This window comes from Neofelis nebulosa, chromosome 18 (assembly GCF_028018385.1).
Source record: "Neofelis nebulosa isolate mNeoNeb1 chromosome 18, mNeoNeb1.pri, whole genome shotgun sequence".
Taxonomy (NCBI): Eukaryota; Metazoa; Chordata; class Mammalia; order Carnivora; family Felidae; genus Neofelis; species Neofelis nebulosa.
In genome coordinates this window covers 37920279-37934417 of record NC_080799.1, presented here as the reverse complement: position 1 = coordinate 37934417, position 14139 = coordinate 37920279, and the positions used below count along the sequence as shown (strand labels likewise).

The 14139-nt window shown below is 54.9% G+C and overlaps 1 protein-coding gene and 1 long non-coding RNA gene across 5 annotated transcripts; both read left to right on the top strand.

Annotated features, from left to right (window-relative positions):
- The first annotated feature begins 10 nt into the window (after positions 1–10).
- LOC131500831 (uncharacterized) lies at positions 11–6183 on the top strand. Of its 2 annotated transcripts, none has more exons than XR_009256489.1 (4): positions 11–250; positions 389–502; positions 658–769; positions 5908–6183. It is a non-coding gene; the product is annotated as an uncharacterized LOC131500831 (long non-coding RNA). The 2 variants fall into 2 exon arrangements; XR_009256488.1 differs by lacking the exon at positions 5908–6183 and adding an exon at positions 3503–5901.
- A 3349-nt stretch (positions 6184–9532) lies between these two features.
- LITAFD (LITAF domain containing) lies at positions 9533–13182 on the top strand. 3 transcript variants are annotated; one of them, XM_058710321.1, is made up of 4 exons: positions 9533–9892; positions 11545–11646; positions 12801–12945; positions 13044–13182. In XM_058710321.1, exons 1-4 carry the CDS (start codon positions 9622–9624, stop codon positions 13150–13152), a joined length of 627 nt encoding a protein of 208 aa, XP_058566304.1. In that variant the 5' UTR covers positions 9533–9621; the 3' UTR covers positions 13153–13182. The 3 variants fall into 3 exon arrangements, with proteins under 3 accessions (XP_058566304.1, XP_058566306.1, XP_058566305.1); XM_058710323.1 differs by lacking the exon at positions 9533–9892 and adding an exon at positions 9908–10148; XM_058710322.1 differs by lacking the exon at positions 9533–9892 and adding an exon at positions 9908–10155.
- Positions 13183–14139: the final 957 nt, after the last annotated feature.

The following is a 14139-nucleotide window of genomic DNA, read 5'->3' as shown; positions in this document are numbered from 1 at the left end:
TCCGCCCGCGGGGCTGGCGGGAGCGCGGGCCCTCGAGCCGCGCGGGAGCCGGGAGGATGCCCGCCCGTGCTGCACCTACGGTCGGAACATTCCCCTGAAAAGTGGAGGTCCCGTTCAGGTCCCTCCCCTAACAACCCGCGGCAGGTCCGGGCCTAGCTGACCTCTGCTCCAGAATCCGCAAGGCCCGCGGCGCCTCCGTTTCAGCGGAGAAAAAGAGCTCCAGGAACGATGAGAAGGAATAAAAAGAGAGGTAGAACGGAAGGGAGGAAAAGAAAGGGGGGGAAAAAAGGGGAAACTGTTCATTTGTTCTCTTGTTTTGTTCTTAATTTGCATTCCCTCCTTGAGTCCTCTGTGTCTGCAGAAAATTGACAATACCCTCCTTTTACAGGAGAGGAAACTGAGGCATGGAGATAGGTGACCACACCCCGTCCCCTGCCTGGCCACTGCAAGTCTCTGCAAGAGGAGCCACTAAAAGCCAGCCCAGCCCTGGACCGTGTCTCAGGTTGGTGGAGGGGCAGGGAGGAAACCCCTTAACTGTCCTGGGCCTATAGTCCCAGGGCTGGAAGTGGCACGTGGGTCCCTGCTGGAGCCCACCAGCTCTGCTTGCCTCTCAATCTCTCCCTCTCTCTCCCTCTTTTCCCCTCCCCACGTGCAAAGACACCAGTGAGGACACAGCAAGAATACAGCTGTCCCCAAGCCAGGAAGAGGGTCCTCCACCAGGAACCAAATCTCGGGCATTCTGAACTTGGACTTCCCAGGTTCCAAAAACGTGAGAAGTCACTTTCTGTTGCTTACGCCACCCAGTCTGGTGTTTTGTTATGGCATCAGGAACAGCCTTTTCCTCCTCAACTAACCACAGAATTTTTTTAATTTTTATTTTTTTAAGTTTATTTATTTATTTTGAGAGAGAAACACCACCATTGGGGGAGGGGCAGAGGGGGGGCGGAGAGAGAGAGAGAGAGAGAGAGAGAGAGAGAGAGAGAATCCCAAGCAGGCTCAGCACTGTCGGTGCAGAGCCTGATCCAGGGCTCGAACTCAAGAACGGGAGGTCATGACCTGAACAAAAACCAAGCGTTGGACACTTAACCAACTGAGTCCCCCGGGCACCCCAGCCTCGGAGAATCCCACACCTGAGTTTGGTGCAGTTCCCGTCTGCAGTCATTCACTGGGGTATCATCGGTGCCAGGCCTCCGTTTGCAGTGCTGAACATCCAGAGTAAAAAGTGCCCACCCAGTTCCCACCCTGGATGGCAGGCAGGCTGATAAGGTAGGGTGTCAGGTGGTGGGCTGGATAAGCATCCCTGGCTCAGTGAGTGCCCTGCCCTTGGCCCTATCAGAGAAGACGGGTCCTTGGAGAAATTCTTTCTCCCAACTTGCCACAGCTTGAGCTTCCTGCAACCAGAGACATCAGCCCACTATCATGGCCGCATCTCATGGCACTGGCCTAGTGGCCAGACTTGAGCCAGCAGCAGATGAGAAGATCTGGCCTAACTTTTCCACCCAATAAAGACCAATCATCTGTCCAGCCATGTGACAAATAGTTATTGCACATGAGCTCTGTTCTAAGCCCTAGACAAAACAAAACTCATGTTGGTCCTGTCCTGCCACCCCCCGTCCCCCAGAGGGTTACAGCCTAATTAGGGGAAGCAGATGTTAAACCAGTAATCACAATGGTATAAAGTCCCGCTGTATCCATAGCAGGGACAGCATCATGCTGGAGAAGCCAGGAGAGTCTTCTCTGGAAAGTGCTGGTTGACCTGGGGTCTTCTGGAAGACCAGGAATTGAATAGACAAAGGAAAGGACATTCCTGAGAAAGGTTAGCACACGTGCAAAGGCCCTGAGACAGGAGTGTGGTGGGGCTAGGACACGAGAAGCGACGTGGACAGAAGTGATACGGCCAGAGCCAGAGGGGGCTAAGTGGATGGGTCTCAATTACAGAGCTTCACTTTAAGAGTGACAGCAGCCTGGTAAGGTCTAAAAGCAGGGATGAGAGGGAGACTCCTCCCCCCAAAGTATAACTGTCCACCCATCTGCCCCCCATTCCTTCCCACCATGACTTGGACCTCTACTGTCTCACCAGAAGCAGTAGCCTCCTCCCCTGCCTTATGCCTCCCTTAATATCCGTGACCTCGCTTGTTTTCTGTGCAGCAGCCAGAGTGAGCTTTCCAAAGTATAAATCTGACTGTTGCTAAAAAAAAAATTATTTCTGACCCTTGCTGAAATGGTAAGACGGACTTTGTTCAGCACTGTCGCGATAGGGACAGGGGCCCCTGCAGTGGGGTTTGCATTCAGGGAGAGAGATGGGGCTCACGTCCACATACAGGGAGGAGAAGATGTGTAGCCACAGAGCAGGGTCCGGGAGTGCGAGACTGCTGGGAGGAAATAGCAGGGGGAAGGGGGGGGTCTGGCTAAGCTGGCCTGGCAGGATTCTTACAGAAGACATGGGCGGTCACACATCCCCTGGGAGGAGGCAGGGGATGAGGAATTTGGTCAGACCTAGAGGGCAGGGAATTCTGGCTAAACCAACTTGTCAGGATTCTTGCCAAAACAGTACTCTTACAGGGACAGGATGGGAAGCTCCAGCTTGTGCCCAGGCGAGCCGAAGGCTCAGAGGAGCCCAACTAAAGTCTGGTCAGGGAGAGACTCTCCGTCACCAGGTCGTCCTGCCCCTGCTCAAAACCCTTCAGTAACTCCCTGTTGCCCTTTTAATGAAACCCAGACTCATGTGCTGTAGCACTTAGGATTGACTTAACATAAGAAAACTCCAGTAAAGAGCATCACCAAGTTGGAGGCACACGTGTCATGGAAAAGACGACGGCAGGGGATACGTCTGGGGTGGATACAGCAGTTCTGGAGGCCCTAAGGATTGGGTACCCACATGCTTTAACTCTCAGCAGGTCCCCTCTCTTGGCACCTCGGTTTTTTCATCTGTAAAATGGGGACAATGTCAGCACGTCTCTCGATAAGGTTGCCGTGTTAAAGTGAGAGAGTGCATGAATGCTTAGGCACGTTGTGAGAATTATTTTTATAATGTTTGTTTTTAAATGTTTATTTTGAGAGAGTGATAGCGAATGGGGGAGGGGCGGAGAGAGAGAGAGAGAGAGAGAGAGAGAGAGAGAGAGAGAATCCCAAGCACTGTCAGCACAGAGCCTGATGTGAGGCTCAAACTCACAAACCGGGAGATAATCGCCTGAGCTGAAATCAAGATGCTTAACCAACTGAGCTACCCAGGCGTGCCTAAATGTTTGTTTATTTGAGAGAGAGTGAGAGAGTGCACACGAGTGGGGGAGGAGCAGAGAGAGAGGAAGAGAGAGAATCCCAAACAGGCTCCGTGCTGTCAGCGCAGAGCCCAACGTGGGGCTCAGTCTCATGAGCCACGAGGTCATGACCTGAGCCGAAATCAAGAGTCGGACGCTCAACCGACTGAGCCACCCAGGCGCCCCCAGAGAATTACTATGATTATTGTTACTTGCTTTTTAAAACACCACTTGCTTAAATCTAGGTGTCGCCCTTAGCAATGACCACAGCCACCCAGTTCTGCCCCCTACAATGTGCCAGGCACACTGGACACCTTCAACTCTGAAGACCAGCACAGGTTGACTTCTGAAACCCTCCTCACAACCCAGAAGAACACGCTCTGGGGACGGGGAAATGAGGCTCAGGTCAGCAATGCGACTTACCCAAGATCATGCAGCAATACCTGGACAGGCCAAGATTTGGACATTGCTGTGTCACACCCCAAGGTGCTCATTCCCTAGGTGACTTAGACTGAAGTCCCCTCCCCAGGATGTGTCGCCCCAGTCTGCGTCCCCGAGAGGGGCCTCCCCGGGCTAGAGCAGGGATGGGAACTTGGGCTGTGGGAACACCAGCTCCTCCCTGCCTGGTGCTCTTTGTGTCTTTTGGGCCACCACTTTCTGGAGAGTCACTTCCCCGTCCTTGGTCTGCCTCCAGCCACTGCCCCTCTGTGCAGCAGCCCCAGGAGGTCTCATAACATGCATTGGATCTCAGCACTCCCTGCCCAAGCTCTGCTCACTCCACTGCGGCCCTAATGGGCCCCCCAGGGCCTTTGCACATGCTGTTCCCTCAGCTGGGAACAGTCTTACCCCACATCTTCCCATGCTGCCTCTTTCTAGTCATTATGCCTCAGAAGAGGTGCCCACCTCTGCCCACCCTGAACCAAATGTGGTACCCGCTAAAATGTGAGCTTCCCAGGGCAGGTACCTTATCTGCGTCCCATGGTTTTTTATGTCTGACTTATAGTAGGTGCTCAATAAACACGTTGAAGAAACAGGGGCAGCTGCCATGTGATGGGAGGGAACAAGATGTGTCCAGGATGAGGGGCCTGACAGATAACTCGATTTCCCCTTCTGTAAAATGGCACCAGGAGAGCCTAGAGTGGAGAAGGGGTTGGGTGGGGCACCCAGGGAAGGGACTGAGCCCCTCAGGCAGCTCTTGAGGCTGAAAGCACGAGGTCCAAGTAGGCTGGCCAAGCCCACAGGCTGAAGGAGGAAAAGACGGACCCAGGAGCCACCTATGCGGACAGCCCACACACTCGGATACCCAGGTCGTGCACCCCTCCCACCTAGACACACACAGACACCCAGACATGACAAGTCCCACACACAGCCCACCTGAGAGGCAGGGACACACACACACAGATACGTCCACGTGCAAGCCTGCACCACACACACCCTGTGCCGATGAGCACACCCCCTGACCACACAAGACCCACAGCACAGCTACACCAGCACCCCCCACCACACATGCACACACTCCAACACAAGTCCGCACGGATGGAAGGGTGCAGAACCACAGCTCCCAGGGCTCTTCTCCATCTAGAAAGTCCCCCTCTCCTCCTCCAGGCAGGCCTCGGGGGGGGGGGGGGGCAGGGGGGGGCTCTGTCCCAGAGTTCTGAGGACAGGGGATGGGTGGCAGCCACCAGGGAAGAAGTAACCGTGTCACTCGCTCATCTGGGTCCCCGCTGATCAGTGAGAGAACCTTTGTGGGTGCCCAGGGCACAAGAACCACCCCCCTCCTGCCGCTTTCCTTTCCTCGCCCAAGTAGGGAACGGAGCTTAGGGTGCACCCCACCTCACACTCTTCCAGCCCCCAGCTCACCACAGCCTGGGCAGAAGAGGCGACAGGGAAGTGGCACAGCTGGAAAGTCAGCCCAGAGAGGTTAGGGGGTGACCCAATTTGACTCAGTAAGTCCCCACCCAGGGCTGCAGGCTCCCCACCACCCAACAGATGGAGTCAGGGGGAGCTCCAGGGAAAGCCCCGCCCCACACTTGCACAAGAGTGACAGTTAGAACTCATTCCTCCAGATTCCTTTCTCGTCACCTCATCACCTCAGAGCCCTTCTGGGAAGAGAGGCTGGGCAGGAAGCAGATGGGGGGAGTCCCATTGCCTTTTTCCTTTAAGCAGCCCCAGCTGCAAAGCCTTATTGCTCAAGAAGATAGCATAGCCCAGAGAGGGGGAGTGAGATGCCCCGGGTCACACAGCGGGGGAGGACCTCAGCGGAGGCAGGGGGTGGGGCTCCCTGGACCCTCAGCTGCCAAAACTCCAGGCTCATATGTTCCTAGGATGGCCTGCCTCCCACCTTGGCTTTTATGACTCTGCTTATTTAATGTATTATTGTCTTGCTTACTAATATTACTAATTGCTAACTCATTGCAAGCTTTCAATATGCCAGGCACAGAGCTAAGGACTTCACACAGATTTCTTTCATTCATTCATTTTTCCTGCAACAAATCTCGATTAAGCATCTACTGTGTCCCAGGCACTGTGGTAGGGTCTGAGGGAGACACATGTGAACAAAACTGATGAGTTCTGGGCTCTCACAGAGCTGACATTTTAGGAGCAAAACACAATAATCAAGTAAACTAATACACGAACCTGTTAATTCCAGACAGAGGTAACTGTCGCCAAAATCGAACCATATTGGGGCGCCTGGGTGGCTCAGCCGGTTGAACATCCGACTTCGGCTCAGGTCATGATCTCACGGCTCCATGAGTTCGAGCCCCGCGTCAGGCTCTGTGCTGACAGCTCAGAGCCTGGAGCCTGCTTCAGATTCCATGTCTCCTTCTCTCTCTGCCCCTCCCCGGCTCGCGCTTTGTCTCACTCTGTTTCTCAAAAACAAATGTAAAAAAAAAAAAAAAAATTAAAAATCGACGCGGGTGGACTCTTAAATAGAACAAACAGGGCTGCTGGAGGGGTTGTGGGTGGGGGATGGGCCAAGTGGGTAAAGGGCAGAAGGGAGGACACTTGTTGGGATGAACACTGGGTGTTCTCCACCGGGGATGGATCACTGGAATGTACTCCTGAAATCACTATAGCACCATAGGCTAACTAACGTGGATGTCAATTAAAAAAATAACTGATTAAAATAAATAAAAGTTGAACCAGGTGGTTATGGTAGAGGGTGGCTGGGTGCTCTGGCAGGGGTCCACAGCAGCCTTCCGTGAGGAAAGGCTTATGAACTGAGAGTTTGATGATGTTGATGAGCCATGGGGTAGCTCATGGGAAGAGCATTGGGGGGCAGGGCGGGGCAGGAAGGGCAAGCACAAATGCCCCCGGGGCAGGACAGAACAGAACAGAAAGTAGGCATGCACCAAGGATCAGCCAACAAGATAAAACTGTCTCACGAAATTTCCCGAGCTCTCTTGGCAGCAAGGGTTATCATCAGACCCACTTTGCAGAGAGGTGCAGATGCCCTCCCGGGGTCACACAGCTGCAAGGGACAGAGCCCACACTTTAACCACTTCCTCCTCTAGGGCAGGCCTTGTTTTGGAGATGCAAAGTTTGGAACCAGACAAACACCAGTTGTCCGAGAGCCCTGAGTCTAGTGGAGAAGTGATCCCCACAGAGAGGTCCCCGAGGAGCCCAGCCAGGCCTCCGGGCTCCCCTGTGGGACCCTGTGTATCTGTGCCAGCTCCACCACAGCCTTCTGTGTGGCCTCGGCTGGCCTCAGGCCCTCTCTCATGCTCGTCTCTCCTTCCAGCCTGGTCTGGACAGGAGCTCGCGGCACCGGAGCAGCCTCGGGGGGCACCCCACAAGCCCCAGATCCTGGCCCCAGAGATCCAGAGGGAGGAAGCCAGGCTGACTCGTGCAACCTTGTGCTGCCCCCTGGTGGCGGTGGCCGCAATGCGCACCCCCCCCTTCCCCCCGAGAGCACTGCCCCTCAGCTGCCTCGCTGATTGACCCTCAAGAGGGCCCCAGCCCGGATCCCAACCCTGCGGGAGGGACACCGCCGGCCTCAAAATTCCCAGAGAAGGAGGCTGTCCCCAACCCCATCCGGAGATGTGTAACCTCAACTCTATACACAGACTCTGTTTCTTGGGGTGGAATATCCAGAGGATTTTAAGTCACGTGGGGTGGGCTGGGTGACTAGAGCGCACAGCTCGTTCATTCATTCGTTCATTCATTCGTTCGTTCATTCGCACATTCAACCTATATTAATTGAACACCTTCTGCGTGCCGGGTGCTGGGGGATGCAGCAAACATCAAATCTCAGATGCCAATACATACAGGGGTGTGGACAGGCTCTGGGATGTGCCCCCGACCCTGCCCCGGAGCACAGGAGAGGTGACGGTGGGCTGTCACCAAGTGGAGGCAAAGGAGACCAGGCACCTGGGCAGGTGGCCCAGGAACTGGAGGTTTCAAGAATCTCGGGTGTGGGTGCCACAGGTACTGGTAAGAGAGCAAGAGAGAGGCATTAAGTGTCCCACTTTGGCTCAGGTCACGATCTCACCGTTTGTGAGTCTGAGCCCCGCGTCCGGCTCTGGGCTGACAGTTCAGAGCCTGGGACCTGCTTTGGATTCTGTGTCCCCCTGTCGCTCTGCCCCTCCCCTGCTTGCGCTCTCTCTCTCTCTCTCTCTCTCAAAAATAAACATAAAATAAAATAAAATAGAAAATACAATAAAATAAAGTAGAATAAATTAGTTGGAGTTCTTTTACAGTCTGGATACCTGTACTGCAAATATTGTCTTCCTGCGTGTGGCTAAGCATTTTTTCTTCCCCTTTTGAAGAGCCGGTGCTTTGATGAAGCGGGTCTTTCAAGTTTTCCCTTTATGGCCTGTGCTCTGTGTCCCATGGAAGAAATCTTGATATACAGTCACATTTGTTTGTTTTCCGTTGCTTTCCGTTTTTCGGTGTTGCTTTTTTCTTTTAAATGTGCTTCCTTTTACACTAGTAACAATAATGATATAGTTCCAAAGTCAAACTTATAAAGCAAGGCTTATTTAAAGAGAAAGTGCTTCCACCCCATCTCCCTCAACATCAACCTTTAGTTTTAAAAAAAATTGTTCCGGGGCACCTGAGTGGCTCAGTCCGTTAAGAGTCCAACTTTGGCTCAGGTCATGATCTCGCAGTTCACGAGTTTGAGCCCCACATCGGGCTCTGTGCTGACAGCTCGGAGCCTGGAGCCTGCTTCAGATTCTGCGTCTCCTCTCTCTGCCCTTCCCCTGCTAGCTCTGTCTCTGTCTCTCAAAAATAAATAAACATTAAACAAACAAAAAAAGAATCGGGGTGCCTGCATGGCTCAGTTGGTTAAGTGTCCAACTTCGGCACAGGTCATGAACTCGTGGTTTGTATGTTTGAACCCCGCATCAGGCCCTGTGCTGACAGCTCAGAGCCTGAAGCCTGCTTCAGATTCTGTGTCTCCTTCTGTCTCTGCCCCTCCTCTGCTCACACTCTCTCTCATTCTCTCAAAAATAAATAAACATTGGGGCGCCTGGGTGGCGCAGTCGGTTAAGCGTCCGACTTCAGCCAGGTCACGATCTCGCGGTCTGTGAGTTTGAGCCCCGCGTCAGGCTCTGGGCTGATGGCTCGGAGCCTGGAGCCTGTTTCCGATTCTGTGTCTCCCTCTCTCTCTGCCCCTCCCCCGTTCATGCTATGTCTCTCTCTGTCTCAAAAATAAATTAAAAAAAAAAAAAAAAAAAATAAATAAACATTAAGAAAAATTTTTTCAGGGGCGCCTGGGTGGCGCAGTCGGTTAAGCGTCCGACTTCAGCCAGGTCACGATCTCGCGGTCTGTGAGTTCGAGCCCCGCGTCAGGCTCTGGGCTGATGGCTCGGAGCCTGGAGCCTGTTTCCGATTCTGTGTCTCCCTCTCTCTCTGCCCCTCCCCCGTTCATGCTCTGTTTCTCTCTGTCCCAAAAATAAATAAAAAACGTTGAAAAAAAAAAAATTAAAAAAAAAAAAAAAAAAGAAAAATTTTTTCAAAGAATTTAAAAAATCGCTCCTTTACTTCATCTTGGAAATTATATACATCCTTTCCCATTTCTTTTTTTTTTAATGTTTATTTATTTTTGAGAAAGAGAGCACGAGCAGGGGAGGGGCAGAGAGAGAGGGAGACACAGAAGCCGAAGCGGGCTCCAGGCTCTGAGCTGTCAGCACAGAGCCCGACGCGGGGCTTGACCTCAACAATTGGGAGATCGTGACCTGAGCTGAAGTCGGACGCTTAATGGACTGAGCCACCGGGTGCAGCCCAGCCTAGATTCATATTTTTAAGGCTCCAGATTGGTCCCCACGCCCCCGCCCTCAAGAACCCAGGGCTGGTTTCGGCTCAACCCGAGAAGGACAGTGGGAGAAGGGTTGCCTCCAAAGGGTCCTCAGGCTGGGCCATGGGAGGGTCCCCCCTCCTCCTGCAGGGAGGGCATACAGAGCCCACACCTCTGGCCCCTGTGAGGATGCACATCACAATGGCTGTTCCACCTGAGCCAGGCCCTGGGAGAGGCACCAGGCAGGCAGGCACTCTGGCCCAAGGGCACCCAGGCCTCGCCATGGGGACTCCAGATAAGCACTCTGCTGCTCAGAGCTTGGAACCCGCCGCTGCTGGGATACCGTTGCTGGAACAAAACACGTCCAGGACACCAAGATGGAACCATCCCCAGGGTGAGAGGTCCCCCCCCCCCCCCGCCGCCATCCCGGTGACCAGTTGACTTTGGCACCCATGGGAAGCAGGAGAGGAGACTGGGGGTCCCCTTGCCTGGCTGGGGGCTGAATCCAGTACTCCACCGTCACATCCTGCTGTCCCCCACCAACTCGGAGACCGTGTGACCCAATGGGGACAAATCGGGGCCTCCCGACATCCTGTGCCCTCTCTTAAAGTGTTAAAAAGAAGCCAAGAAAGAAGCCGAATGACTCTCTGGTATCAGGTGCGGCCTGTCCCTCCCATCCCCTGCCCCACCCCCATGGCCAGACACAACCCAGACTGGATGGGGCGGCAGGGTAGGGGGGTCCTGGTTCTGTTGATGAGGTTTGGGCCAAATCACCAATCTCTCTGGATCCGTTTTCCGTCTGGAAAACGGCTGAGAGGATTAAGGGATGGTCGGTGTAGGGCTGACGGCTGCTAACTCGGCTGGGTCGGGTGAGTGTCAACCAGGCAGCGGGCAGCTCCAGGCCGCATACTTCTTTTCTGGCCTTGAGTTTCCTCACCTGTAAAATGGGTACTAAAACCAGCTTCAGGTGGGACACCTGGGGGCACCGGATGGGTATGAAATCTCTTCCTGTTCCCAAGAGTCTAGACTTGAGGGCAAAAAACGGAGAGCGGCTTCCTCTTTCCTGGCCGCCCCCATTGTGGGAAGAGGCACGGGGTGGGGGTGGGGGATCCCAGGCAGCACCAATTATGCCACGAGGCCCCTCACCTGGGAGGGGCAGGTCCCCATGGTTCCCCATAGAGACACATGTGGACCCCCATCCGTTGACCACAGTCATTACGATTATGGGGCTCTCATCCGCCCACCTCCCAGACCACACACTGGGTTTCCAGATCCCAGAATTCCCTGTCCAGACAGCCTTGCACCTGACTCCAGGGCTGGCATAGGGCTCACCACTGGGAGCTGGGGTGGGGGTGGGGGGTGGGGGGGGTGGGAGTAAGCTGCACGTGCACACGGCGTGACAGTCCCCTTGTGGGGCAGGAGGGAATGAAGGCTGGGAGGAATTCGAGGGCGCTGTGGCCCCAACTGTCCTTCTGGGATGGAGCAAATGAAGCGCTGCCACTCTTGGAGCCTTGGAGCTCCTTCCTCCTTGGGAGGTGGGCATCCTCAATTCACATACCTGCTTGCTGGGGGACCTCAGGCAAGTTGGTTAACCTCTCTGAGCCTAGTGTCCACATCTGCAAAATTGGAGTAATACCACACGGTTACCTCCCTGGTGTTTTCACCAGAATCCATGGAGCCAGGTGTGTAAAACATCTGGCACAGAGTCTGACACGTAAACAACAAATGCTCGATGTTTTGTTTCTTTTAAAGAGATCATGGGCCCCGTGCTCTTTTTATGTCCTCAGTTTCCTGGTACTGCCTCCCGGAAGATCTTTCATTCTAGGACATGAGGACACAATTGGGGTCCGAAATATCTGTGTTCAAACCTCAGCTGCTCCATCTACGCTATGCAAGCCTTGGTATTCGTTCCTTCAGGCCTTGGCTTTCCCTCCTGTAAAATGGGTGATACTCTCAGGCTGGCAGGCTGGCCACCTTGTCAGCTCAGCGCCTGGCAAGTGGCGGGACTTTGGGTCTGAGGCTGTGTTTCCTTCCTCTCTCCCAAAGAGCCTCCTCGTCCTCGTCCCCCTCCTCCTCCTGGTCCTTGGCCTCCAAGAGTTCAAGGGCCTCCTCCAATATATGTCCAAGGCCCCCCGGCCATTCACCTGGGTGAGTACCTCTGTTCCTTCCCCTTCGGTTTTCCTGGGCTCAGGCTGCCCTGCCCCACTCTTCGAGATTCTGCCCCAACAGCACCTCCTCTGAAAGTCCTTCTCCGCTGCCCCCCGGGAGCCGTGTGACCCCTCCCCAGGGCTGGCCATAGCCCCTCCTCTCCAACATGAAATGAGTGGCGCAGGGGCTGGTCTGCAGTGGGCGCTCAGGGCAGGCTCATGGGGCAAACCCCCTGGACTCCGCAGTGCGAGGCACCGGCTGCAACCAGAGAAGCGGAAGGTGGCCCCTGCCCAGGGTAGGGCCTGGGCTTCAGGGGGTTTTTACACAACCCCGTTAAGGAATGCAGAATACTCAAGAAAGGTCTCAAAGGGTCAGGAGCTGCAGGGTTGTTCTGCACATTCCCAGTGGGCAGAATGGAAAGGCCCGTAGGGACACCCATTCTAGCCACAGAGCTTTCCTTAGCTCCGTGCTAAACTGGGGATTCTGCATCCCGCACATCGGGGCTCTGTCCATTCCAAATCCCAGCACCCCTCACCCACCCGGGACCCCAGAGGGATCAAGGCCTGCGAGGCCCCTAAGTCCCTCCTCACTGCTGCAGACCAGACCCTGAGCCTTTGGCCAAGGCACTAAAACTCGTGGGAATTGTTTTCTTAACCACAAACTCAGCCACCACCCAAGCCCCCCTTTCTCCGCACACCCGAGACTGCAGACGTGGTTGCAGGGCTTAGATAGCTAAACACATTTTTTGGCCCCGCTGCACAAACGTGAGAGGACGACACAAGAACGCCAGCAGGTAGATTCTGGATTGTACCGTCTTCACCGGGGCATCAAAGCTTTTGACTGAGAGCATCCAACAGACGCCCCTAAAAGGGGCTGGATGAGTATGCTATCCTGGGTAGCTCGCTGAGCTGAAGGGGCCCAGTTTAAGCCTAGAGATGCTTCCAAATTCCCTGGGTCTCTCCTGACCAGCAAGAGGCCCCTGAGCCCTGCAGGCCAGCAGGAGCAGGAGTGGGGGAAACGGGGTAGGGAGAGGGAGCTGGAGCCCACCCTGGGGTCTTGGGTGCGCAGGGGAGCACGGAGAGGCTGCAGGAGTGCCAGGAGAGGGCCACGGTCTGAGCTGCGCCGCGCCCCCCGCCCCCCCTCCCCGTCCCCAGCTCTGTTCACCAGAATGCCTAGGATGGGCCCTGCCATCCCGGTACAGTCCATATGTCACTACTGTGGGAACCGCATCATAACAGTGACCACCCCGGTCCCAGGGGTTCTCACCTGGCTGCTGTGTACAGGTCTTTTTGTGTTTGGGTGAGTGGCCTCCTGGGGGGTGGGGGGGGGCCTGCTGGGCTTGGGGGATGGGGCGCAGGGAGGGGGGCACTGGCCCACACCTGTTCCTGAGGCTGCAGGTGCTTCCTGGGCTGCTGCTTCCTCCCCTTCTGTATGGACAGCTTGATGGACGTGAAGCACACGTGCCCCGTGTGCCAGCAAGAGCTCTTCTGCTACCACCGCCTGTGAAGGTCCACCAAATAAACGTCCACCGAGTGACTTCTGCCTGCTCACGTCTGTCCTGCTGGGGTCCCTCCTGGCCCAGGGAGGGGGTGAAGGCGCCTGCCCTCTGTCCTCCTGGCACAGCTAGGGGGCTGGGTCAGCATTGGACACATGAATGAATCGTGGGGAGCGGGACTCCCCACACCAGCTTCTCAGGCTCCCTGCCTGCCGTTCTGACCCCTCAGAGACCTCGGCGTGGTACCTCCTGTTCTCCTGGCCCCTTCCCCTCAGCTCAAGCTTCAGCATCTGGGGGCAGGGTGGGGGGGGACACCTCACTCCCCATTATCCACAGCCTCGAATATCCACGAGAATTTGGTCAACGCTTGGGACGTTAAAAGGCCCCAAGCTGACGAGGACCAGGATCCCCCCTGGGTTAACATGGGGTCTGCTGGGGATGAGGTGGGGGGGAGGGGAAACCCTGGCGGTGGGGGGGGGAGGAAACTAAGAGAATTTTTTTGTTTCTAAAGATTTTTAAGTAATCTCTACAGGCACCCCCTAAGGGATTTTTATTTTGCAAAACAAGATGAGTGCTATTCACCCACCTTTTCAATTAAAGTGAATTTCCTACAGAAGGGGGGAAGAATGCAGGAGAATTAGGAGACAGAAAAGAAAGAGAACCAGGTGCCTGGCTGGCTCAGTCAGAACTGAGACTCCTGATCTCAGGGTCGTAGGTTCCAGCCCCATGTTGGGCATAGAGATTACTTAAATAAACTTGCACTAAATAAATTTGCTGTGATGTTCACCCCTCCGCATCCTATAGATGCGGAAGCCCAGGCAGGAGGGTCCCCCTGCTCCAGGAACTGGAGGCAGCAGGGCCCGGCTCCCTTAAAAGGTATGGAGGGGTGTGTGTGTGTGTGTGTGTGTGTGTGTGTGTGTGTGTGTAGAGCAGTTTACCAGTCAGCAGGCAGAGAAGTTCCCCAAAGCCTCACAAGGTCAGGGGAGAGCCCCTCTGCA